The sequence below is a fragment of the Dendropsophus ebraccatus genome, chromosome 5, assembly GCF_027789765.1.
Source record: "Dendropsophus ebraccatus isolate aDenEbr1 chromosome 5, aDenEbr1.pat, whole genome shotgun sequence".
NCBI lineage: Eukaryota > Metazoa > Chordata > Amphibia > Anura > Hylidae > Dendropsophus > Dendropsophus ebraccatus.
In genome coordinates, this window is record NC_091458.1 from 46,788,146 (window position 1) to 46,813,692 (window position 25,547).

The 25,547-nt window shown below is 46.8% G+C and overlaps 1 protein-coding gene across 3 annotated transcripts in view; it reads right to left on the reverse strand.

The window, feature by feature from the left end:
• The window catches only part of ANKRD52 (ankyrin repeat domain 52), a 34,131-nt gene extending 17,780 nt beyond the window's left edge, over positions 1-16,351 (reverse strand). For all 3 annotated transcript variants that reach the window (XM_069970048.1, XM_069970047.1, XM_069970046.1), the window contains exons 1-15: positions 16,173-16,351; positions 9,815-9,898; positions 9,544-9,622; positions 9,359-9,429; positions 8,179-8,379; positions 7,528-7,615; positions 6,488-6,630; positions 5,636-5,848; positions 5,248-5,326; positions 5,061-5,175; positions 4,463-4,545; positions 4,244-4,361; positions 3,789-3,857; positions 2,720-2,860; positions 2,534-2,581 (exon numbers count right to left, since the gene is read on the reverse strand). In XM_069970048.1, the coding sequence (XP_069826149.1) occupies positions 2,534-2,581; positions 2,720-2,860; positions 3,789-3,857; positions 4,244-4,361; positions 4,463-4,545; positions 5,061-5,175; positions 5,248-5,326; positions 5,636-5,848; positions 6,488-6,630; positions 7,528-7,615; positions 8,179-8,379; positions 9,359-9,429; positions 9,544-9,622; positions 9,815-9,898; positions 16,173-16,199 (1,559 nt within the window). In that variant the 5' untranslated portion in view covers positions 16,200-16,351. The remainder of the gene's footprint in view (positions 1-2,533; positions 2,582-2,719; positions 2,861-3,788; positions 3,858-4,243; positions 4,362-4,462; positions 4,546-5,060; positions 5,176-5,247; positions 5,327-5,635; positions 5,849-6,487; positions 6,631-7,527; positions 7,616-8,178; positions 8,380-9,358; positions 9,430-9,543; positions 9,623-9,814; positions 9,899-16,172) is intronic.
• Positions 16,352-25,547: the final 9,196 nt, after the last annotated feature.

Below are 25,547 nucleotides of genomic sequence, written 5' to 3' on the forward strand. Positions count from 1 at the left end.
CTCAATTGGCTGGTCGTCTCTACGGATGCCAGCCTGTCCGGGTGGGGGGCTGTCTTCGGGAGCCACACAGCTCAGGGCTCTTGGTCGCCGACAGAGGCTCGGCTTCACATCAATATCCTGGAGCTCCGGGCCATCTTTCTCGCCCTGTCTCAGTGGACCGATCGCCTGAGGGGTTATCCGGTCCGTGTTCAGACCGACAACGTCACCGCCGTTGCTTATCTGAACCGTCAAGGCGGCACCAGGAGCAGCTCTGTCATGACCGAGGCCGCTCGCATTCTCCGTTGGGCGGAGCGGGTTGTTCTAGCTCTCTCGGCAGTCCACATTCCCGGGGTGGACAATTGGGCGGCGGACTACCTCAGCCGCGAAAGACTGGATCAGGGCGAATGGGCTCTACATCCCGAGGTGTTTCTTCAAATCTGCCGGCGGTGGGGATCCCCAGATGTGGATCTCTTCGCCTCCAGGCTGAACCACAAACTCCCCATCTATGTGACTCGGGCCCGGGATCCTTGCGCGTTCGCGGTCGACGCCTTGGTGACCCCATGGGAGCAGTTCTCCCTGGTTTACGCCTTTCCTCCTCTGCCCATTCTCCCACGAGTCCTGAAGCGCATCAAGGCACTCGGCGTTCTCGCCATTCTTGTCGCTCCAGACTGGCCGCGCCGGTCCTGGTACGCCGACGTAGTGCACCTCCTGGCCGACGCCCCCTGGCGCCTTCCCCTGCGGGCCGACCTCCTTTCACAAGGGCCAATATTCCACCCCAATTTACCTCAGCTGAGTTTGACGGCGTGGCTGTTGAAGCCGCGGTGTTGAGGTTTCGTGGGTTCTCGGAACCAGTCATCCAAACCATGCTTAAGGCCCGTAAGCCTCAGTCAGCTCGGGTCTACCATCGCGTGTGGAAGGCCTTCTTTTCTTGGTGCGAACAGAATAATTTTCACCCCTTGGTGTGTTCCACGCCCAAGATTCTTTCCTTTTTACAGTCCGGGCTGGATAAAGGCCTCAGTCATTCCACTTTGCGTTCGCAGATTTCCGCCCTGTCTGTTCTTTTTCAGCGGGCTCTCGCTTTCCGCCCCCAGGTGAAGACCTTTCTTCAGGGGGTGGTCCATTTGGCCCCTCCTTTTCGTCAGCCTTTAGAGCCCTGGGACCTTAATTTAGTCCTCGAGGTTCTACAAGGTCCTCCCTTTGAGCCTCTTCAGGAGGTGTCTCTTTGTTTCCTTTCTTGGAAAGTCGCCTTCCTGGTGGCGATTACCTCCATCCGTAGGGTGTCTGAACTGGCAGCGCTCTCTTGTCGCTCCCCTTATCTGGTCCTTCACAAGGACAAGGTGGTGCTTCGTCCTCTTCCTTCCTTCCTGCCGAAGGTCGTGTCTGCATTCCACCTTGATGAGGACATCATTCTCCCCTCTTTTTGCCCTGCGCCCTCCCATCCTAGGGAACGGTCCCTGCATTGTTTGGACCTTGTCCGGGCCATACGGATCTACTTGTCAGTCACTGCTTCCTTCCGCCGCTCGGATTCCTTGTTCGTGGTCCCGTCGGGTCCGCGCAAGGGGCTGGCGGCTTCCAAGACCACCATTGGGCGTTGGATCAGGGCAGCCATCGCAGAGGCCTACCGCGTTCGTGGCAGGGATCCTCCTTTTCGGGTCACCGCTCATTCTACTCGAGCTGTGGGGGCCTCTTGGGCGGTTCGCCATCAGGCCTCAGTGTCCCAGGTCTGCAAGGCCGCCACCTGGTCTTCAGTTCACACTTTTTCAAAGTTTTATCAGGTCCATATCCTGGCTTCCTCTGACGCCAGTCTGGGCCGCAAGGTTCTGCAGGCCGCCGTGCGTTAGGCAGGCCGCATGGGGATTGTAATCTTCTTTCCCCACCCTCTGGGACTGCTTTTGTACGTCCCACTGGTGCTGTGTCCCCCAATGACAGGCACAAGAAAAGAGGATTTTTTTGTACTCACCGTAAAATCCCTTTCTTGTGGCTTCATTGGGGGACACAGCTCCCACCCTGTTTGAGGTTGTGCTCCCGGGGCTTGTTCTGTTCTTGGGGTTTTCGTTCCCGGGACCAGCCTGGTTTTTTTGCCTGTTTTTGTTACTACTTTCTACTGCTTGTGACTAAACTGAGTTAGCCTGGTGTCTGTAGGAGGGGTATAGGCTGCCAGGCGGAGTCACTTCTTCTTCTGTCTAGTGTCGCCTCCTAGTGGCAGTAGCCTATACCCACTGGTGCTGTGTCCCCCAATGAAGCCACAAGAAAGGGATTTTACGGTGAGTACAAAAAAAAATCCTCTTTTTCTTACCTTCACCCTCAGCACGGTTAATCCCTATGCTATTAAGTCGTTTCAGTGCACTGGGGGTGGTAGTCCTGCCCCCAGTGCACCAAAACAACATAATAGCATAGGGGTTAAACTCCTAATATCATAGAAACAAGGCAAAGCGTGACTGTAAGAAACTTACCTTCATCCTTAGCGCCCAAGGCGCTATAGGAAAATATGAGCATTTTAGATATTTCTAGATACTTCTTAGTTTCCCTTTAATAATGGAAAAAAGTGTATTACCTGGACTGCTCTGCCTGGTTTGAAGACTTGGAGCCATTTTGGGGAACCCTGTGAAACATTAAAACTTGAATCCAATACTTCTAGCTTTTGTTATATAAACATATTGTGAAAAATAGTAAATGCAAAACAAAAGTGACTTTGCAGAGTAAAGAGGAAGAGATCCTGGTATATTCAATATGTACTCACCTCCTATAGGTATCTGAAGCAGCAGCATAGTGTAAGGGAGTGCAGCCTTTGAAGTCTGCCACATTAACACTGGCTCCAGCGGTGACCAGGGTCACTGTGCACTGGTAGCTGCCATTGGCAGCAGCATAATGCAGCGGGGTCCTACAAAGTGGACAAAGAAAAAAGTTTAATTCAGATGTCACATTTGATTTGTTTTTTTTTTAATACACATTCAAATTTCTGTTAGGTCAATGTTTAGCTGAAAGATCTTAGCTCTTTAGCCAAAGCAGATTTCAGGAGGATAACAAGATCAGAAAGTAATTCTGTTAAAGCGAATGTACCATCAGGTACATTCGCTTTAACATGACCCACGGATAGATCGGCGCCAGGAAGCCAGTGCCGCTGTCCATTTTTGGAGCCGTGGCCAGGTTCCTGTGTACGGCACCGTTCTATCCATGGGTACAGAGCCGCCCCCAGTGGGAGGAATCCCCTGCCCCTATATGACTTGGCTCCGTTAGAATTAATTGAGCTGCGTCATAGAGGGGCAGGGGATTTCTCCCACTGGGGGCGGTAAAAAAATTAATCTACCGTCAGCTGCACGTCTCCATGTAATAGGAGAAATGTGGCTGATGGTTGATTAAAGCAAAGGGCTACAGAAGCAATCTGGCAATGTTTATGTAGTCCTGGGTGCACGATCACTGAGCCTCGTAAAAGGCTCCATAAGCGAGCACTGGTCTTCTAAAGCAACAAAACCAACAACAAAACCAACAACAACAACAAAACCAACAACAACAAAATCAACAACAACAAAACCAACAACAACAACACCAACAACACCAACATACAGCGGAACTCAGGGTTTATTAGGCTGCCTATACTGCCCATATCTGTCAGAGACAATAGATAGTCATCCAATCCTGGTGGCACTCACTGAATCTGTTGACATAGCTCTAAGGTCTATGGGCAGCTATTTCCAGCTTGTAATTATTTTTGTACATATGGAACTAGTGCAAAACATTACAGATATTTAAGATAAGAGATTGTGTGTCTGTATATACTAATTTACATTACACAATAGTTTTACATTTACCTTCCAAATTTATCTCGTCTCATCAGATCAGCGCCACTGCTTGCCAGCAAATTAAGACATTCAACATTTCTGGAAGAGAGTTTACAAGAATGTTTATTTATATAGCAACAAAATACACCGCAGCACTTTACAAATATGACAAAACAAGGCATAAAATAACAAATTAATAGTTAAAAATAAATAAATTGCCTATACATGTGTAACATTTCATAACGCTGGTGCAGCACTAAAAAAAATAAAAATAAAATAATGTGGAGACACACTGATGTTCACATACGAGTGACTGTCTTTTACTATACCTAAGCCACCAGAAACACCCTCCCCCCCACCCCACAATGGATCATGTAAGATCTTAAAAAAAACTTTTTAAAATACTTCTAAGAATTGATCCCCAAGAAAGAGATTGGGACAGAGACACAGCCCTAAAACGGCCTATAAGCTTCTTCATCACTCACCCTCCTGAAGCAGCAGCGTGGAGGCAGGTCCTCCCGAGGTTGTCAGGTGTGTTGATATCAAAGCCGGCAGACAGCACATGTTCATTGCTCAATGAGGCCACTATGCTGTACAACTGACCTAGATTGAGGAAAGGTTTTGATTGATATGGTTATATGCACATCAACACCTCCAATCTCAGTTATTAATGCTTTGTTACTTTTTATAAAGAAATCATTTACCTGAGGAAAGTAGCTTTCGGCAACAGTCTGAGAACCCAAACAGAACAGCTAAGTGCAGGGGAAACATGCCATGAACACCACGTCTGTAACAAACATAAGGATTAATACTTTTTTTTTTTACACTAACACTTGTTAGTAACATATTCAGTGTCCAACCTAGTAGAAAAACATAAGCAGTTTATTTCATGCTATATTAATTATGGTACTGGTCTGTTAGAAAAGGACCTGTCAGATCTGCAGACTTGTTTGTTTTAATATAACAATGTTGGAGTATCTTCTCTGATAACGCTGCATTGTGCTGTTCCTCTGGAAACACATGAACTGACACTGGGTGTTACCATTCTGCCTGTCACAAGGGTATGCTCTACTAGGTCTGATACTGCTAGCACTAACTGGATGCAGGGACATTTCTCACCGACAAAGGGGACTTGCAGCATCAATTGACCATAAAAATCCACCATAGACAATAGAGGAATGGAGAATACAGAGATTCAAAAGACGCTCCAGAACTGTTCAATGCAAGTACTTATGAGATGTGAAAAGACAGACACATGCTCCTCCTATCTGGCTACATAATGCATTTCATACGTAATCTCACCTTGCAGTATCAGCACCATTTGTCATCAATGTACTTATTAGCAGCTCATGCCCGTATCTAGCAGCAACATGCAGAGGAGTATTGCCATATTTATCAGCACAGTCAATTTCACCACCTGTGGAGAAAATAATGTCAGCAAGCTAAGCCTCACACAGGATGATGATTATGTAAATGAGCAGGAACATACCATTCTGAATTAAAATCTGGGAACGAGTAAATCTTCCATGTATGGCAGCCATGTGTAAGGGGCTTTTCCCTTCTTTGCTCTGCACAAAAGTGAGAAAAAAAAGGAAATATCTGAATTTACCCACTTCTTCTTAACATACACAGTAATTCAATGCGATCATTCATTCATTACAGGAGAGTTATTTGCTGTTGTGCTCTGTTCCATGGTGGACCATGGAAATACTACATGGGCACATAAGCCACAAGTCTGCAAGAAGGTTGAAGTGTAAAATACATTGTCATATAGTCAAGATTCATTATATCAGGTGACAATTCACTGACAACATGGAAAGCAAAGCCCCCCCTCAAAAATCATAAAATGCATCCCCCTCAAAAACTACAAAACATACCTGGTAATTGACATCAGCTCCATTGTTGACTAGCAGCTCCAGGCACAATGCCCCATTTGTGGAAACAGCAGCAAAGTGCAGAGGGGTGAAGCCCTTCTCATTGGGCTGGTTGACATTAGAGCCATAGTTGACAAGTTCATTAGCCACAGCATCCTGACCCATGTAACAGGCTATGTGCAGGGCAGTGTTTCCAAAGCAATTGGGTTCATCAATCTAAAATAATGAAATTGTAAATTAGACCTGTTACTGAAATTCCAAATAAAATTGTCACTGTTGCTGTAGCCAGGAAAACATAGGGACAACACACGGTTTCCAGTGATCTTTCCCTCAAACCGAGATGTAGTGTAGGCTCAGAGACCTACCTAATCCCAGGCAGGCAGCAAGCACGGAGAAAAGAGTAACTGCTGTCAGTGACAGATTGATTACTATCACTGCATAAGGAGAAATCTGTCAATTTGCAGGTAGACAGGGCAGCAGTGTCTCATTCCTAGTTGCATGTTTGTTGCCTGCTTTAAGTAGACATTTCTAGGGTTAAAAGGGTATTCCTATCTTAGACTGAAAAAAGCACAAAGGATGTCAGTGACTTAAATGGGTACTGCCATCTGGGATATTTATGGGATAGCCACATCTGATTCATGCGAGTAAAACCTATCTTAAAAAAAAAAAAAAAAAAAAAAAAGTGTTGTTTTTGAGGGATTTTTACTAGTAAAACGCTTTCTTTTAACACTATATACCTATATAAAACCACATTACAAAACCGTAGCAATTCACAAAAAAAGGTTGTGAGGTTTTGCCAAATGATTTCTGGCAGACTACCATTACATGTGAAAGAACACCAAACATTCTTCTTACCTCCACACCAAGTTTTAACAAATACTTCACAATGTCTATCCTCCCAGTAGAAGCAGCTGCATGAAGGGGTGTGTAACCGTTCTTATCCTTTGACATTGCATCAGCTCCCCGAGATATAAGCAGCTTGGTAATCTCCAGGTGACCTAAACAAATAGAGACAATAGACAATAGAGTGACTTATCACTGTAAGGTTAAGGATATTTCATGGTAGAATTGCAAGATTTTTGCAATCTGACCAATCGGCTAACATTGCTATTAATGCAAACCACCCACTTATCTACTTTACTGGCAGCTATACAGCGTCTTATGAATGCTTGTAGACAATTTAAATAAATGAAAAGCAAAGATGATAAAACTCTTGCCCTAATCCTCAAATTTTAAAATTACAATACATTTCATAGGTCCAAGTCTTAAAAGTATACCGAAACATTAGCATTAAAATGTTAACATTTCTTGCTAAATAATTTCATAATTTATCAGAGATCAATATTTAGTATAGTTTTGTGACAAAGCTCCAAATCTCCTGCTTCTTAACCTGCAGATGTAAGGTTGAACAATGAAGTGCTGACAGCCTGGAGCATTACTAAAGCAAGCAGTAATCTGCTCTGGCTGTAGACAGAAGAGAATGTTAACTCTGAGGGTTTGTGCCCTTTGCTGGCAGATTCCGCTGTCTGCCCAAAGAATTGACATGTCAATTCTTTGGCGGAAAGCGGAATCCGCCGGCAAATATCATTGAGTCTATGGAACGGGCAGAACTTCAAGTGGAGGCCGCCCGGTGGAATTCGCTTGAAGTCTTCGCCGATATTCCGTAGTGTGCACATACCCTAAAGATAACATTAACCAGGATACAATTTTAGACCCATTTAAATTAAACCAGAAGAGGTGCTGTTCCCAGTTGGTACAACAGCTTTTGCAAACATTATGTCAAATCCACTGAAACTCTGTGTGTGAAACATATGCTGAAATAAAACCTGACTTATCTAAAAAGAGAAAAGCAGAACACAGATTTTTTTTTTTAATCCAAAGTCAGTCATACTCACCAAGATAAGATGCATACATGATAGGGTGCCGCTCCTTCTTATCACAGATGCTGTGGTGTGCCCTTCTGTTTAAAAGCATTACAACAATCTGGAAAAACATACAAATGAATAATTACAGAATTGTACAGACAAGTTCAGCAATAAAAGTTTTTTCTCAACTAAAATAATTTATCATCCATTTACAGGATGTGTGATCCAAATGGTGGTTCCCAAGTTCTCCTCATGTATTGGTCTGACCATGATCAAGTTTGACAATACTCGTCAATTCAACAGTGAATTGAACAATGTCCACACAAGTCCATTACTGCTCCCACTGGTTGGTCCTCCCCAGTGATCACACATTTATCACCCATGTTGTGGATAGGTGATAAATAATTTTAGCAGGAAAGCCACCATAATTATAAGTTGAAAGCCATTATTATTATAGTCAGTCATTATCTGGCATTAAGCATCTAAATTATTTTCTTTCAGACCTTTACAAAGCTGAACCACAACGTTAAAATCACCAACACCCTCATTCACATTATGTTACATCCAGCATGAGGCAAATGTTAGAAACCACTAAAGTTCTGTAATTCATCTGTTGCTTCTGCCAATGTGTAATAAAGATATACTTTTTCAAAATGGTTTCTGAAATTAGGTAAAACATACCTCTACGCTGCCACTGAGCACAGCATGGTGAAGTACAGTACGTCCTGTCCGGTCTGCTATATTGACATTTTTCACCGATCCCATTAATGTTTCCGCACATTTAGTTGCTCTGTTAGCGGCTGCAGCATGAAGTGGAGTTTGCCAGTTCTTATCCCGAGCGTTGACATCGGCAGAGTGCTTCACAAGAAGAGAGACTGCCCTCTGTAAACAGAAAAAAAATTTATGTAAAAATGTATGTAGAACCTGCTAAGACGGACACAAGCATGAAAACCTATACATATTGGTATTGCCATTATCAAGACAATCCTCCTTTGATAAGCAGCTCCTTAAGGGTGCGTTCACACCTACAGGATCTGCAGCAGATTTGATGCTGTGTTCAGTTATTTAAATGAAATCTGCTGCAAAAAATCAGCTGCAGATCCTGTAGGTGTGAACGCACCATAAAACTGCACATCTGATCATTAAGAGTCTTTTTGGGTCCTGAAAATTAAAGTAGTTTAACATGGAAATTGGCCTGCGGACAATGTAACATCTGAAGACACCAAGAAGTTATCTGTATGAATTTCTAGACTCTAATGATCAGCTGCTTAAAGGGCCTGTTACACCTCCTTCATCGTTTTCTAGGCATGCCTCTGTTCTTCTAATATAGAGACTGCTTGGTATAAAAACAACGATGACCCATTCACCTGAAGAGGATAAAGTGGCTCTATGCTGCAATATTATGTTGCGTTTACACAGACAGATTTATCTGACAGATTCTTGGAGCCAAAGCCAGGAATGGATCTGAAAAGAGGAGAAATCAGTCTCTTTTATGACCAGTTCCCTATTTATAGTCTGTTCCTGGTTTTGGCTTCAGAAATCTGTCAGATAAATCTGTCTGTGTAAATGCACCATTAGACACAACCACCAAGTATGGAATTGTGTCTAGTAAACAATAAAGGAGGCTGGCACCTCTCTCTCAGCATGTATCTTCACTACCGAAAAAAATGCAGTCTGAACATACTTTAAGGTTTTTCTGATTCACAACTGTTTAAGAGTGCCTAGTATTGCGTGAGTTTCCTCCCACACCCAAAAACAAACAAATACATAAATATATATAAACAAATAAATATATATATATATATATATATATATATTTAAAAAAAGTGCCTAGTATTTAAAAGTTACATGTAAGTTGTACCTCATTGCGTGCAGCTACAGCTCGGTGCAAGGGAGTAAGCCAGATTGAATCTTTTGCATTGACATTAGCACCTAAAGTGAAGAAAACAAATGTAAGTTACTCTTTGAGGAGACTAGAAGGAGTATGAATGCCCATGTGAACAACATTTTTGCACTTTAGAAACTGTTGACAACTGTGTAACCTACCTGACTGTATTAATAGTTCCATAACAGGGATGTCTCCTAGGTAGGCAGCAGCATGCAGGGGAGTGCGTCTCTCTTGGTCCTGTGGAAATGGCGATTGCAAAATTAGTTACTCAAAAAAATAAATAAAATAAAATCATCTTCTTATCAGCCTTCATTGAGTGTTCAGACCGGAGAAGGACTGCTATAGGCCGTATATTTGTACTTTGTACAATTCAGTGATTCACATACACACATTTATAAGAGCTCTATCAGAAACATGCTAGCCCCTTACCAAAATGTTGACATTTTCCTTTTGGCTCAATAGTAATTGTACTTCTTCTAGGTTGCGATTGAATATTGCTTGGACCAGTGGATGCTAAAATGAAAAAGAACATAGTTACATTGTAGCAGATCTAAAGTTTTAAAGTGATATTGTGCCCCCCCCCCCCTTACTCTATGTGCAGTTCTCAGTGCCATCCACAAGCTTAGATGCAGCACATTCAATATACACCTGTATAAAACTTGTCTGTCTTCTCTCTGCTCTAAAACTGCTTTAGTCCATCGGTGGACAGTGTCACTTAGGCGGAGCATTACAGACCCTGCCTAGGTTGGTATCATAGTCTGCACCCCCCTTGTGACGTTGTGTTCAGAGCGCAGCGTTTCATCTCAATGGCTAAGGCTACGGTGACTTCACTGTCAGACTACGCCTGCGCCACTGAGATGAAACAGTGCTCAGGATGCATTAGGAGCGGCCTTCAACACTATGTCACTAGGGGGGGTGGAGACTGTGATACCAACCTAGGCAGGGAGAGGGCTGTGAAGCCCTACCTGGGCGACAGTATCCATTGATAGTGCTGAATATAAGCTTTTGCATAGTGCCGAGAACCGTAAATAGTGTAAAGGGGACAATGTCACTTTAAAGCTGCATATTCCCCCATAGTATTGCCAGCTGGACAATGATTTCATTACATAACTACAACCCTATCTACACCGCAGCACTTTTATGGATGGTATAAGATATCTACATTCTTCCACTATCCTGAGCTACCGCCAGTTACTTTTACTTGGCTTTCCAATTGTATAAAAAAAATTGCGCTCTCTTTTTCAAAAGAAATACAAATTACACACACACACACACAAAAAAGCAAATGACAGTCTACTGTGTGAGAATGGTAAAGTAGACTAACCCCCCCCCCCCGCTGCCGTCTATGGTCCGGGCCACCGTGGTGGCGATCGAGCCAGCGCGGATGAGCGGGGGGCCGGCCGGCCGGACTATCGTGCGACATTACACGGAAAGATCGGCAATTTTTTTGCGACCGACGGACGATTTAATAACATGTTGAAAGATCGTTTGCTGCATTTACACGTACGATTATCGTTCGAATTCGATCATTAGCGATAATCGTTACGTGTAAACTCACCTTAAGGGGGTGACATTAACACTTTAACCCCTTGAGATGACCCAGGACGGGTAGAGGATGGGAATTCAGAGAGGGGGGGGGGGGCACACATATTTAAAAAGTTGCAAGCAAGGTACGATAGAAAGTACAGATCATGGTGCCAAAAATTACACCTCATATAGCCCCATAGACCAAAAGGATAAAAGCGCTATACAGATGGGAATAGAGCAATCTTAAACACATCTACATTTTTTTTTACAAAAGGTTTAAATTTTTTTTAAAGCAGTCAGATGAAATAAAAGTTATAAGTTGCCTATCGTTGCAATCCAACTGACTTGAGGAACATAGATAACATGACAGTTTTACCATAGGGTGAAAGGCGTAAACACGAAAGCCCCTAAAATGTTTAAAAAAATTGCATGTTTTTTCAATTTCACTGTGCACATTTTTTTTCTCCTGGTCTTGCTGCATGTTTTATGGAAAAATTAAGTCTGTCATTGCAAAGTATAATTGTTGTCGCAAAAAAATAACCGCTAATGTATATCTGTAGGTGAAAAAAAGCAAGTGCTATGTCTACAGCAACCAATCACAGATCAGCTTTCACTTGTCATATTGCTCTGGTAAAATTAAAGCTTAGTTGTGATTGGTTGCTAAGGAAAAAATCTCCCCTGCTCTTCTCATGGAGCCCTGGTCTCACCGCACAGCAGGTGCCAACCGGCCCCCTAGAGTAGCACAAAGCACAGGGTCTCCTAAGAATGACGACAGGGGACAGGGAAGGTAGGGAAAAGGTTTTTTCTTCTCAGCACCTGTGTGAGCACAATTACCCCTATTCCCTAGAGGACTTCTACAAGCAAACACTTCAGTTCCATAAAGCTTTGTGGCAACTCCCCTAATTCACGCCATCCGCAGATATTTTCTAATTTTTCTTCTTTAACTTAAAATGAATGTACCAATATGTACTTTTTTTTAACATAGTAGCAGACGGGTGTGGGGATCCCGGTGGTGTGGTACTTTTTTTAACGCCACCCAGTTCCAGCACCAAGAGGGACCATATCCCCTTCCCTCTGTGACGTAATTCCATTAGATTCAATAGAGCCACGTCACTGCGGGGATATGGTCCCAATGGGGGGTGGCGGGCCTGCCTCCAGCACATAGAGCCGGGCCAAAAAACGTAGTGCAGCGAAGTGTGCTATTACTGCTCCAATATATTCGGCCTCTCACAGACTAACAGGCATATTCTTTGCTTGCCATCATTTTTTTTTTATATATATATAATATGTGGTTTTATATGTCCTATAGAGAAGCCTATAAGAAAAACTGCAGGGAAAAAAAACAGAGTCTGCTGGGTTTGATAAAGGTGCCGCTGACCCCCAAAACACCACAAAGAAATTGTTTAATCCATTGAGGCTACATGATTCTCTATAGACTTGTTGTAATGGAAGGGTTTCCTATTAGAGGATACAAAGTGCTAAATATATCCCATAAGTAACAATTGGTACAAACAACGACCCATAAATAAGACACGGACATGAAACACTGTGGCCGTGTGAGACCTCCTGGATATTATACTGGAAATAGAACAATTCAGGACTGGGCAACACTACGAGGACGGTCAATGAGTCTGGGCAGATGGTGACAAGTCCTGTGTGCGCGGCTGTAATGGTGATCACCCAGCTTTCCCAGGAACACAAACAATAGGCCAGGAATTGTTTACATCAGCAGCAGTGACAACCAGAGAGTGTTGTCTGGGAGATTACAGGCCATCCATCAGGTGTAACCTGTTCCCAAGCAAGACAGATGGGGAGGGGAAGATCTGATCAAAGGCACCATCACACAGAGGTAAATGCAGATGTGTAATCAGCCGATTACAGGACCAAGAGTCGAATCCACACCAGGTATAATAAGCAGTGCAGGAGTATTCAAATTTGCACACAGCGGTGCAGCCAGGGATCATCCAAAGGTAGATGGCATAGTAAACATATACTCTTTATTGCAACGCGTTTCGGCCCTATATTGTCTAACATGGGCCTTTATCAAGCATGCTTGATACCTTTGGATGATCCCTGGCTGCACCGTTGTGTGCAAATTTGAATACTCCTGCGCTTATTATACCTGGTGTGGATTCGACTCTTGGTCCTGTAATCGGCTGATTACACATCTGCATTTGCTTCTCCCACCATTGGTGGTGACGTCCCCCAGTACAGCTGCGGAGTACACCCCTTTATGCTGCATATAGAGTTGTGCCTAAATTTTGCACAACCTATCCAGGTGAGTGGATCCCTGTAAGACCCTGCTACCATTCACCTGGTTATCTTTTATTACACGAGGAAGCGCCCCCTGTCTTTTTTTTTCTCATCACACAGAGGTGTCACCGAGGCCGCCAGGCACCATCACACAGAGGTGTCACCGAGGCCGCCAGGCACCATCACACAGAGGTGTCACCGAGGCCGCCAGGCACCATCACACAGAGGAGTCACCGAGGCCGCCAGGCACCATCACACAGAGGCGTCACTGCCACCACCAGGCACCTTCACACAGAGGTCTCAACACCTGAAAACGAGCACCATTCTCACACATTACACGGCTTGGTCACGCACGCATGCTTGCCCCCTACATGGCTGGGTCACGCACGCACGCTCCCTCCCTCCCTCCCTAAACAGGGTCACGCATGCACGCTCTGTACACGGCAGGGTCACGCACACACTCTCCCTACACGGCTGGGTCCCGCATGCTCGTTTGCTTCCTCCCTACACGGCTGGGTCCCGCACGCTCGCTTGCTTCCTCCCTACACGACTGGGTCCTGCACACTCGCTCCCTCCTTACCAGCCTAGGTCCTGCACGCTCGCTCCCTCCCTACACGGCTGGATCCTGCACACTCGCTCCCTTCCTACACGGCTAGTTCCCGCACGCTCACTCCCTACATGGCTGGGTCACGCAAGCTCCCTCCCTACATGGCTGGGTCACGCAAGCTCCCTCCCTAAACGGCTGGGTCCCACACGCTTGCTTGCTTCCTCCCTACACGGCTGGGTCCCGCACGCTCGCTCCCTACATGGCTAGTTCCCGCACGCTCGCTCCCTAAACGGCTGGGTCACGCATGCACGCTCCCTCCCTACACGGTTGGGTCCCCCACGCTCGTTTGCTTCCTCCCTACACGGCTGGGTCCCGCACGCTCGCTTCCTCCCTACACGGCTGGGTCCCGCACGCTCGCTTCCTCCCTACACGGCTGGGTCCCGCACGCTCGCTTGCTTGCTTCCTCTATACACGGCTGGGTCCCGCACGCTCGCTCCCTCCTTACAAGCCTAGGTCCCGCACGCTCGCTCCCTCCCTACACGTCTGGGTCCTGCACGCTCGCTTCCTCCCTACACCGCTGGGTCCCGCACTTTCGCTTCCTCCCTACACCGCTGGGTCCCGCACACTCGCTCCCTCCCTACACGGCTAGTTCCCGCACGCTCACTCCCTACACGGCTGGGTCACGCAAGCTCCCTCCCTACACGGCTGGGTCACGCAAGCTCCCTCCCTAAACGGCTGGGTCCCACACGCTTGCTTGCTTGCTTCCTCCCTACACGGCTGGGTCCCGCACGCTCGCTCCCTACACGGCTAGTTCCCGCACGCTCGCTCCCTAAACGGCTGGGTCACGCACGCACGCTCCCTCCCTACACGGTTGGGTCCCGCACGCTCGTTTGCTTCCTCCCTACACGGCTGGGTCCCGCACGCTCGTTTGCTTCCTCCCTACACGGCTGGGTCCCGCACGCTCGCTTGCTTCCTCCCTACACGGCTGGGTCCCGCACGCTCGCTCCCTCCTTACAAGCCTGGGTCCCGCACGCTCGCTCCCTCCTTACAAGCCTGGGTCCCGCACGCTCGCTCCCTCCCTACACGGCTGGGTCCCGCACGCTCGCTCCCTCCACGGCTGGGTCCCGCACGCTCGCTCCCTCCCTACACGGCTGGGTCCCGCACGCTCGCTCCCTCCCTACACGGCTGGGTCCCGCACACTCGCTTCCTCCCTACACGGCTGGATCCCGCACACTCGCTCCCTCCCTACACGGCTAGTTCCCGCACGTTCACTCCCTACACGGCTGGGTCATGCAAGCTCCCTCCCTACACGGCTGGGTCCCGCACGCTCGCTTGCTTCCTCCCTACACGGCTGGGTCCCGCACGCTCGCTTGCTTCCTCCCTACACGGCTGGGTCCCGCACGCTCGCTTCCTCCCTACACGGCTGGGTCCCGCACGCTCGCTTGCTTCCTCCCTACACGGCTAGTTCCCGCAGGCTCACTCCCTACACGGCTGGGTCACGCACGCACGCTCCCTCCCTACACGGCTGGGTCCCGCACGCTCGCTCGCTTCCTCCCTACACGGCTGGGTCCAGCACGCTCGCTTCCTCCCTACACGGCTGGGTCCAGCACGCTCGCTTCCTCCCTACACGGCTGGGTCACACACGCTCGCTCCCTTCCTACACGGCTGGGTCACGCACGCTCGCTCCCTTCCTACACGGCTGGGTCCCGCACGCAGCCGGGGCACGCAGTGGTTACGCGGCCGGGGCACGCAGTGGTTACGCGGCCGGGGCACGCAGTGGTTACGCGGCCGGGGCACGCAGTGGTTACGCGGCCGGGGCACGCAGTGGTTACGCGGCCGGGGCACGCAGTGGTTACGCGGCCGGGGCACGCAGTGCTTACGCGGCCGGGGCACGCAGTGCTTACGCGGCCGGGGCACGCAGTGCTTACGCGGCCGGGGCACGCAGTGGTTACGCGGCCGGGGCACGCAGTGGTTACGCGGCCGGGACACGCAGTGGTTACGCGGCCGGGACACGCAGTGGTTACGCGGCCGGGACACGCAGTGGTTACGCGGCCGGGACACGCAGTGGTTACGCGGCCGGGACACACGCCCTCACGATCGCCACAAGCCCGGGGCGCACACACAGTCGCTATATGGTCGGGCACGTACGATCCCTACAGGCCCGGGGCACGTACGATCCCTACAGGCCTGGGGCACGTACGATCCCTACAGGCCTGGGCGACCATGGCGGCGTTCCTCATCGTTGGGTAATGGCGCCGGAGCCCCCCCCCGTGCAGGGGCCGCGGCCGGCAGTGCTGGCTGCCGGGAGGAGGGGGAGGACGGTCCGGGCCTTGTTTACCTCAGCGCCCGCGGCTCGCGTACAGCGCAGGCCTCACCGCACACACTGGGCCTGCAGGGCAGCTAGGCCGCACACCACAGCCCGGCCTCCAGCGCACTCCCTGCCCGCGCACGGCTCCTCACCTGGTCAGTGATTTCGAGGACTCCCATGTCCTGCGGTCAGTCAGCATGGAGCTCCCGTCATGAGGCGGTATCTCCCGCAGGACGGACAACAGAAAGCGGCTGCAGGCGCCCGATATGCGCCTTCTCCTCGATCCTTTTTCTTATTGCTGCAGGAAGCCAGGGCCCGCCTACTGCTAGCGCTCACTGCGCCCTCTGCCGCTGCAGTACACCATTGGTTTACTAAACACTTTCAGCTTATACTTAGCGCCCTCTAACGAGTGATAAGGAGAGTGCAAGGTAAACGTAAACATCTGCAGAGCAGGCGTGGGACAGCGACATCTTGTGGCTGTGAAGTAATATGACAAGGGGATTAGGACACCTATTCAACGCCTGCAGTAGCTATTAGGACGTCCCATTCTCAATCCATAGATATATGGAATTGTCCCCCCCTTGACGTTATAACAGTGTCTACTTTTCTGGTAAGACTTTCTACAAGATTTTGAGGGAAATTTTGCCCATTAAACCAGAATAGCATTTGTGAGGTCAGACCCTGATGTTGGTTGAGGGACAGATTCACAATCTCTATTTTAGTTCATCCCAATGGTGTTGGATGGGATTGAGGTCAGGGTCTGCGCAGGTAGTCCCTAACCATGGCTTTATGGGCCTTGCTTGCTGGGGCGCAGTCATCTTGGAACAGAAAAGGGTCGAATCCAGGGGCGGATTATAATGTGGGCGATTAGGACAGGCCTTAGGCTCCCAGGGGGCCCACATCATACTAACTACACTGCAGTACCATCCGCGCAATTAGGACAGGCCCAGGTGAGCGCACTGTTCAATTGTGTGCGTGCCTTTAAGGTGCACACACAATTTATGCTCTGTCAAAGAGGCCAGAACTTCTGGTGCAGGTATTAGGAAGATCCCGGCACTCACCAAGTAAATTATGCTTCTTTATTGTAGTGTAGCAAACATATGGTACAAGGACGCATAGGTGTACACCCCTAAGCTGATGAAGGCCATGCCTGGCCGAAACGCGTCCTTGTACCATATGTTTGCTACACTACAATAAAGAAGCATAATTTACTTGGTGAGTGCCGGGCTCTTCCTAATATCTGAACATTTTTCTCACCTCGAGCACCACCGCCACGGAAGTTCCGTCTTCTACAGATTTCTACAGAACTTCTGGTGCCGACAGCATCTGAGCAGCATGTACACTGCCTATGCCAGAAGAGACCCACAGCAACAATAGGGGAGCATTTGGGAGGTAAGTTTGTTTTTAATTGTATTTTTATATAGTCATCATGGGGGCCAGCTACCACTATTAGGTGGTGTGTGAGGTAAGTTTGTTTTTTATTGTATTTTTATATAGAAATCATGGGGGCCAACCACCACTATTAGAGGGACTACACACAGGGGGCTATGGGACTAGCAGCACAGGGGGGCATCTTTTATAGGGGCAGCAGCATAGGGGGCCATCTACTATAAGGGGCAGCAGCATAGGAAGCCATTTAATATAGGGGGCAGCAGCACAGGGGGATTTCTACTATAGGGGGTAGCAGCATAGGGGGCCTTCTACTATAGGGAGCAGCAGCACAGGAAGCCATTTTACTATAGGGGGCAGCAGCACAGGATAAATTTAAAGGTCATAGACCAAACCCTAGAAACATCTCCGTAGTATTATCTCTTCTCCACCAAACTTAACAGCTGGCACAATGCAGTCCGGCAAGTAATGTTCCAAGAGTCCGATGGCGGTTGAATTTACATCAATCCATCCTATGCATGGCATTGCACTTAGTGATGTAAGGCTTACATGCAATTCAGATACAGCAGTCGACACTACAGAGCATATAGCATGAAAATAATGATATTTTGGCAGGGACTCATACATAAATATCACGAGGTGCTCTGTCTTATATAGAAACTTATAAGATAATTGTATAAAAATGATTGTTAATTAATTTAACGGTGAGTGCCCTTAGCTTATAAGGCTTGCATGCAGCTGCTCAGCTATGGATACCAATGTCATAAAGCTCCCTGTGGGCCACAAGTTTTTAAGATTTAAAGTTTTATTTTTATTTTAAAGCATAAAAAACATACAAACAGAAAGAAGAACAGGGATGACATATCCCAAAAGAGAAAGATGTTACAGGAAAATTAGTACATAGCAAACACTGTTATGGGTCTAAACAATGACGAAATAACAATTAACATCTGATCATTCTGTAGACAGTGAGCATAGCAATAGTAGTAAAGTTGACAAATTTCACTATGAAAATACCTAGAAAAAACAGTGATGGGCAATTTGCCCCCACTATAGGAGCAGTCCATCATGAACGGTGCAGCGGGAGCATGAGCAGTGTGGATAATGGGAAAAGTGGAAGGAAGGAAGAATATCAGACGAGGGTAGAACTAACATAAAGCAACTATGGTATGTTCACAATTCCGCATAACACAGAAAACAATAACATACAATCTCAATGAAAAAGGAGAGAGGCATATCAGAATAATAGCAGTCATAACACATTGCAAGAAAAGCATGGGCGGTGAACACAGCCGGGAAACCTGATCAGGTGGTTGTGATATGACAAGGTTACAGTTCTATAAGAGTCAGAGGCCCGGAATAGTAACCATTGACTTCAGGTGGCAGTGTATAAGTACTATTACACGGAACGACAATCGGCCAATTATCGCTCCGTGTAATAAAGACAACGATTAGCCGATGATTGTTGTCAGCGGCTGATCGTTGATATAGGTTAGAACCTATAATTGTTGGGCGCCGACCGTGCACCGCTACGTGTAATAGCGGTGCACGGCCGGTGACTGACGATCTACATTACCTATCTACGCTCCAGGGCTGCTCCAGCGGTCCGCTTCTCCCCGGGTCCCGTGCGCTCTAGCTTCAGAGCGGCCGGTCAGCTTATAGTCCGCTCAGCCAATCACAGACTTGGAGCGTCACAGTCTGTGACTGGCTGAGCGGCCTGTCAGCTGACAGGCCGCTCTGAAGCTAGAGCGCGCAGGACCCTGGAAGAAGCGGACCACAGGAGCAGCCCTGGAGCGTGGATAGGTAATGTATACCGTTTAAGCAAGGGCTGCAAGGACATCGGTAACGATGTCCTTGCAGCCCTTGTTAAACGATTATTGGGCTGTGTAATAGGTCCAGTAAACGAGTGACAATCTAGCAGATCGGCGCTCGTTTACAGTTGTTATCGGGCCCCTATCGGCCCGTGTAATAGTACCCTATCTCTTCACCTCCTCCAGCAATTAGAACCTCCATGTGGTAAATTTGGGTGACTTCCGCATACCACTCACCCAGGGTGAGGGGTCCACGGATTTCCACTGCCGAGGCACGACTGATGTTGCAGCTTGCAGCAAATGTTGCGCAAGCGATTTTTTGAAGCGGGATCGGGCAGGTGGGGAACATGAAGATGAGTACTGCCTCTGGGGTGTTGGATATTGAGATACATTTGATTTTGTTAATAAGGTGTAGAACTAATTTACAGAACCCCGGCAGCTTCAGACAGCCCCACCAAATGTGTGCCATGGCTCCTCCTGCACTCCTGCAACACCAGCACACATCCAGAACTGAAGGGGACCGGGCATAAAGGTGGCAGGCACTCGGTACCAGCGGGATAAAATCTTGTAGCTGGTTTCCTGTGCCTTACAAGCTATCGCAGCCTTGTGAGAAAGGAAGAAAGGCCTTAAGGCGATTATCGCTCAGATTATCGTTAAATCGTTCGAATCTAAACGATAATCGTTCGGTTGAAATGCAGTTAACGATTAACGGGCGAACGAGAAATCGTTGATCGCTTTATAAGACCTGGACCTATTTTTATTGTTGCTCGTTCGCAAAACGTTCGCATTGAATAAGACGTCGTTCGGTCGTTTGCAGTAGATACGAACGCAATAGCGAAGAAATAGCAAAGAAAAAACAATCGCAAATACGATCATAAGTAACGATTATCGTTCCATGGAAATGAGTGAACGTTTTCAGGTCTTTCGCAATAGCGGTTGTTTGAGATCGTTAATCGTTAACGATTATGCGAACAATAATCGTCCGGTGGAATAGGGCCCTTAGACCACTGCTGTGGTGTAAATTGCCTCCCCAGCTCGACCTCCCATGCAGAGCAAAAGGGAGGTAACTGACTAGAACTAAGGGATAGAATCATTTGTTAAATGATAGAGATGACGTGCGAATGGCGGGAAGAGGCCACGTATAATGTCTCAAAACAGGGGCTACAAGTTTTTAATGCCAGATAAGGTTTTCAGTGAGCTTGTTCTTTCACCAATGTCTGTAATGGCAGACCGCATTGCTAGGGGCTGGATTTTATACCTCCTGTGCAGGGCCGTATTTACCACTAGGCACCCGTGGTCCGGTGCCTAGGGCAGCACCTTGCAGGGGGGCAGCCCCAGGGAGCAAGGGGACAGAAAAAAAATATTTTTTTTGTTTTTATTTTTTTAGTTACCCTCCTCCCGTTCAGACTTGCCAGTAAATCTGGTGTCTTTTCCAGGGGGGTGGGAGGTATGGTGGTATTGGTAAGGTCTGGTATCACCAATAGGTGCGTGTAGATGGGGCGTCTCCAGGTTTAGTGCCTAGGGCAGCAGCAGCTGTTAATACAGCCCTGCTCCTGTGGCAATGACACTGGAAGAGCTGGGACTCAATACTTCTCTCCAAATATTCTAGTTTATGAGATCAAGGGTACGCTCACACTACGGAATGGCCACGGAAAACCCGTCACGCATTTCGCAGCTCGTGGACAGTGGTGGGTGCGCGCATCTCCGCCCGTGTCATAGACTCCATTCTATGCACTGGCGGATTCCACCTTCCGCCGAAAGAACTGACATGTCAATTCTTTCGGCGTACGGCGGAATCTGCCCATGCATAGAATGGTGTCTATAGCACGGGCAGATATGCACGCTGCCGTGAGCGGGTATGAGTGACGGAATCCGCCAGAAAATATCAGTGCGGATTCCGTAATATGAACCCACCCTTGTACTGCCCACCCTTCTTTTTCTATACTACTGCCATTCTGTCCATTAAGGGACGAAAAAGGAAGCTACAGGCTATGCCATTCTATCATTATATGGAGATAGTGGCAATGATTACACTGTACTATTACATGTACACCCAGCACTAGTAGAATGGAAACTAACTACTTCTATTTACAGCTGACTTATTGTTTGGGGGGATACTCTCTATCAGCTGAACAGCAGCTGTTCAGAAAATAGGACTCTGAATCCCAGGGTATAGTGACAGAAAGAGGAACAATAGGTGTTGGTAAAGGATTATGGGATGAATAAAGAAGTGCTCTGGTTAGGGATGCTGACAGACGGATGATTGTGAATTGAAGAAGTCAGCTGAGGTCAAGACAGAAAGAGTTTTGCATTACAAAGAGAATATAATGAATGCATAATAATCATCTGAGATGAATTCTGCAAATTATATGCTTTCAACATGAATAGAGAGAGGCTATTACAATGTGCCGAGAGATATCAGGATAGTCACAGAGTGCTGCCCTCCTCTATTACCTGAATGATGCTTGTTACCATAGACTTTCTAGAGAATCCATCCTCTGCATCAAGGAGAGAAACACTCTTAGGCTATGTTCCCACACAGTACTTCTCAACCAAAACCAGAAGTGGATTTAAAACACAGAAAGGCTATGTTCACACACTGTTAAAATTAAGTGGGGGCCGTCATTTAATGACAAATAACAGCCATTGTTTTAAAATAACTGCAATTGTATGCCATTAAATGGCAGCCATCCACTTAATTTCAACAGAATTTTCTCTATGGTTAAATGAACCCCCTGTGGACCAGACTGTACTCCCTTCTAAGGAGGGGGAAAGCTTAACTTACCCTAGCTTACAGGGTGTTCTCCCGGTCTTCTTCGGATCAGCAGCTCAGCAGGGACATTACTTTAGCTGCTGATTGGCTGAGCTAAAGCTCAGCCAATCAGCGGCTCTAGCAGTGTTCCGGCTGCATACGATGATTTGGCGGCTCCATTTTTGAAGAGGCAGAGCTGAAGAAAGAAAACAACGGGGTGCCCACTTCTCCCTCCCCCCCCCAGCACTGTACCCATCCCAGCGAGGAAGGGGGGAAATTAACCCCTTCCTTGGTGGGATGGGTACATTGTGACATCAATTTGGCCCCCTTGGGGTTAAGTGGGGATGCCATGCATAATCTCTTAATCCACTGGGGGCCACATTGTTCAGTCTGGCACACAAAGTTTTAAGTGTGAATGCCATGGATCCATACTTAACCCCTTGAGTGGTAGACTGTAAGCAGCATCTGCTAAGATGCTGCCTACTGTAAGGTGCAGAATACCTGTCACAATGATGGGTGTTCTGCTCCTGGCCTTTTTTGTGTGTTTTTCACTCTTGTTTTTCAGATATCAGTATCCTGTGGATTACCTCGAATATGGTGAACTATGTGGAGGACCAGCGTTGTTTTTATTTAAATAAAATGGTCAACTAGGGATGTGGGGGTGTTGTTTTTTTTGTTTTTTTTTAAATAAAATACTATTGCATTGAATTTTTATTTTATTTCAGACTTAGTAGTGGAAGTTGTAATGGACGGCGTCCATTACTAAGTCAGGGCCTAGTGCTAGCCGGTATAAAATTGCTAACACTAACACTCAGTACCCTAGTACCCAATGCCACCAGGGGTACTGGGAAGAGCTGGGTACCAGTAGTCTTGGAGCGTAAAATTTGGCGCTCCTGGACTGGGTGGTACCAGACTGGTAATATTGGGCTTGCCCATCCTACCCTGGTGCTACTAGGCTGCTACTATTTGTTTTTTGTAACCTGGCTGATTATGGAAATGTGTTTTTTAATTATTCTGCCACTGGAGCCACTGATTCTGCGGCTCCATTATTGAAGAGGCAGAGCCTGGCCTACTTGTATCGAAGATGTTGGAGTAACAGTAGTGGCCCCCCTTCTCCCCCAGCAATGCACCCTTCCCAGCAAAGAAGGGGGGCAATTAAACCCCTTTGTTGCTGGGTTGGCCCTCATGGGGTTAAGGAGGATGAAATGGAGCACAGTCTGGCCCACAGGCTATGTTCCTGCTGCATATATGGCAGTATTGGCCACAGGAACATGTAAAACTGTGGCCATTGTTGGCCGCTGTTGTAAAAAGTGTGACCATGGCCTAAAAGTGTATTCTGGGCGTGGTGGTGGTGGGGTGGTGGTTATACTGCTCTCATATTCTAATTCCATAGAGCAAATATATATATATATATATATTTTTTTTTTTAATTGTACGTCAGAATACATAATGTATACAGATATTGTGGTCTTGACCCTTATTGTACATTACACAAGAATAACACTGGACCTGATAGGATTTTTTTTTTAAAGTTGTGCTGAAATAGATTTTTTTCATGTTTTGTGTTTGCATTCCGTCTTTATGTCTTCTTAGGGTATATGTACACCACAGAATTCACATGGATAACTTCCAGCGGATTCCATGCCCACTCTCGCTTGAAGTTCCGCCTGTCCCATAAGCCTCCATTCTATGCTCAGGCAGATTCCGCTGTCTGCCCAAAGAATTGACATGACAATTCTTTGGGCGGATGGCGGAATCTGCATGTAGAACGGAGCCTATGGGACAGGCAGAACTTCAAGCAGGAGTGCGAGCGACAGAACCTGCTGGACGTTATCCACACAAATTCCATAGTGTGCACATTATGGAGAAATAAAAAATGTACACATAATTACAACCAATAATAAGAGGATGCAGATTTTAAAGGATGAATATTTGGATATAAACAATATAGTGAATACCTATTCAATTTACAAGCGAACACTCTGTAACCAAGAGTCATGTGCATGAAGTTTTACTTAGCAATGTTTGTCTATAAATTTATAGATATAGTAATTGATAATGGAATCAAACCAAGTTTCCCCTTTGTGCTACAAAGTCTGCCAAGACGGTCATAGTCAACGACCTTGAAAGAGGTTGTCTCTTCCTCAGTCACTTTATGCCGTTTATAGCTTGGAGTGTGCAGATTCCACTTCTTGGAGCTATACTCATCATGACGTCTGGGAGCACTGTGTTCTGCAAACACTGATGACGACTCCTCATGTTCACCACAGCCAAGCTTTCCATGCTGGTTGATAAATTTCCATTGCTCCTTCTATTTAGAATATATTCAGTATGTCATGCATGCAAGACCATAATTTAGATTCCGTTCTTAACCCATTAGTCACTTAAACTTTTTACCAAACCAATTACATTTTTAGGGTAGCTTCACTCGTACTGTATTGCAGCAGATTTGATCTAAATAACCGAACACAGAATCTGCTGCAGATCCTGTACGTGTGAACGCACCCTTAAGGTTCTTTAGAAAAAACATGTTTTTTTTTATTTATGCATAATGTCTAATGGTTGCTTATGGACAAAAGTCTGATGTAAAGTCTCCTTATACTACCGAGACCAGGAATGGGGAACCTTTGGCCTTCCAGCTGTTGCAAAACTACAATTCCCATCATGCCTGGACAGCCAAAGCTTTAGCTCCCCAGGCATGATGGGAATTTTGCAACAGCTGGAGGGCTGAAGGTTCCCCATACCTAACCTAGACCAATCTTAAATGGGTAATCAAAACTCAACTAATATATTTGAATTTGTAGCACACATCAACATATATATATATTTTACCAAGATAAATGCTCTTTGGTTCCCATAGTTGACAGCTTACTGTGTAGGTTACTAACCACAACTCTAGTCTGGTCTGGCTGGCATTGGTCGGTAACCTAGACAGCGAGCTGCCAACAATGAGACAAAAGCAGCGTATCAGGGGGAGACAAGTTTGCTAAATAAAGTTTGCAAAAATAAAGTTGACGAACCCTATGTGAAATTATGAAAGGTACAATGTGTCTCCCATGACTCAGAGATTTCTTGTTCATTGGCTGACCGCTGGAACTTTCACATGGGCAGAATAGTAGCAGTGAGGGGGTTCCTGTCAGACCACAATTCTACTGTATGCACTATTTAGTTCGCCCTTTCTTATCTACAGTACTTACATTTAACAAATTTTCCCCTTCACTTGCAGTAGTAGCACATTCTATACAGTGTAGGTAATGAAGAGGGAGGAAGGGCAAGAGGGCATGTCAAAGGGCATCACTTTTAGCATCAGAACATGATCAGCTGTCACTAATTGACAGCCCAAAATCCCACACACAGACCCTCCTCTGAGGGGTCACGGGAGGCTATTCCGCCGTGACTTAGTGCCAAAGGTCACAATGATTTTGAGCGGCAACCACAACTGTGTTTAGGGTCTATTTTTCCACCATGGTAGATAGATTTCCAGGATGAAAATAATTTCCGACAGGTCAGATCATGATCTGGAGTAATGCAGCTCTTCATTTTACTAGTTTACTTAGTAATCCGGCATTTAACCC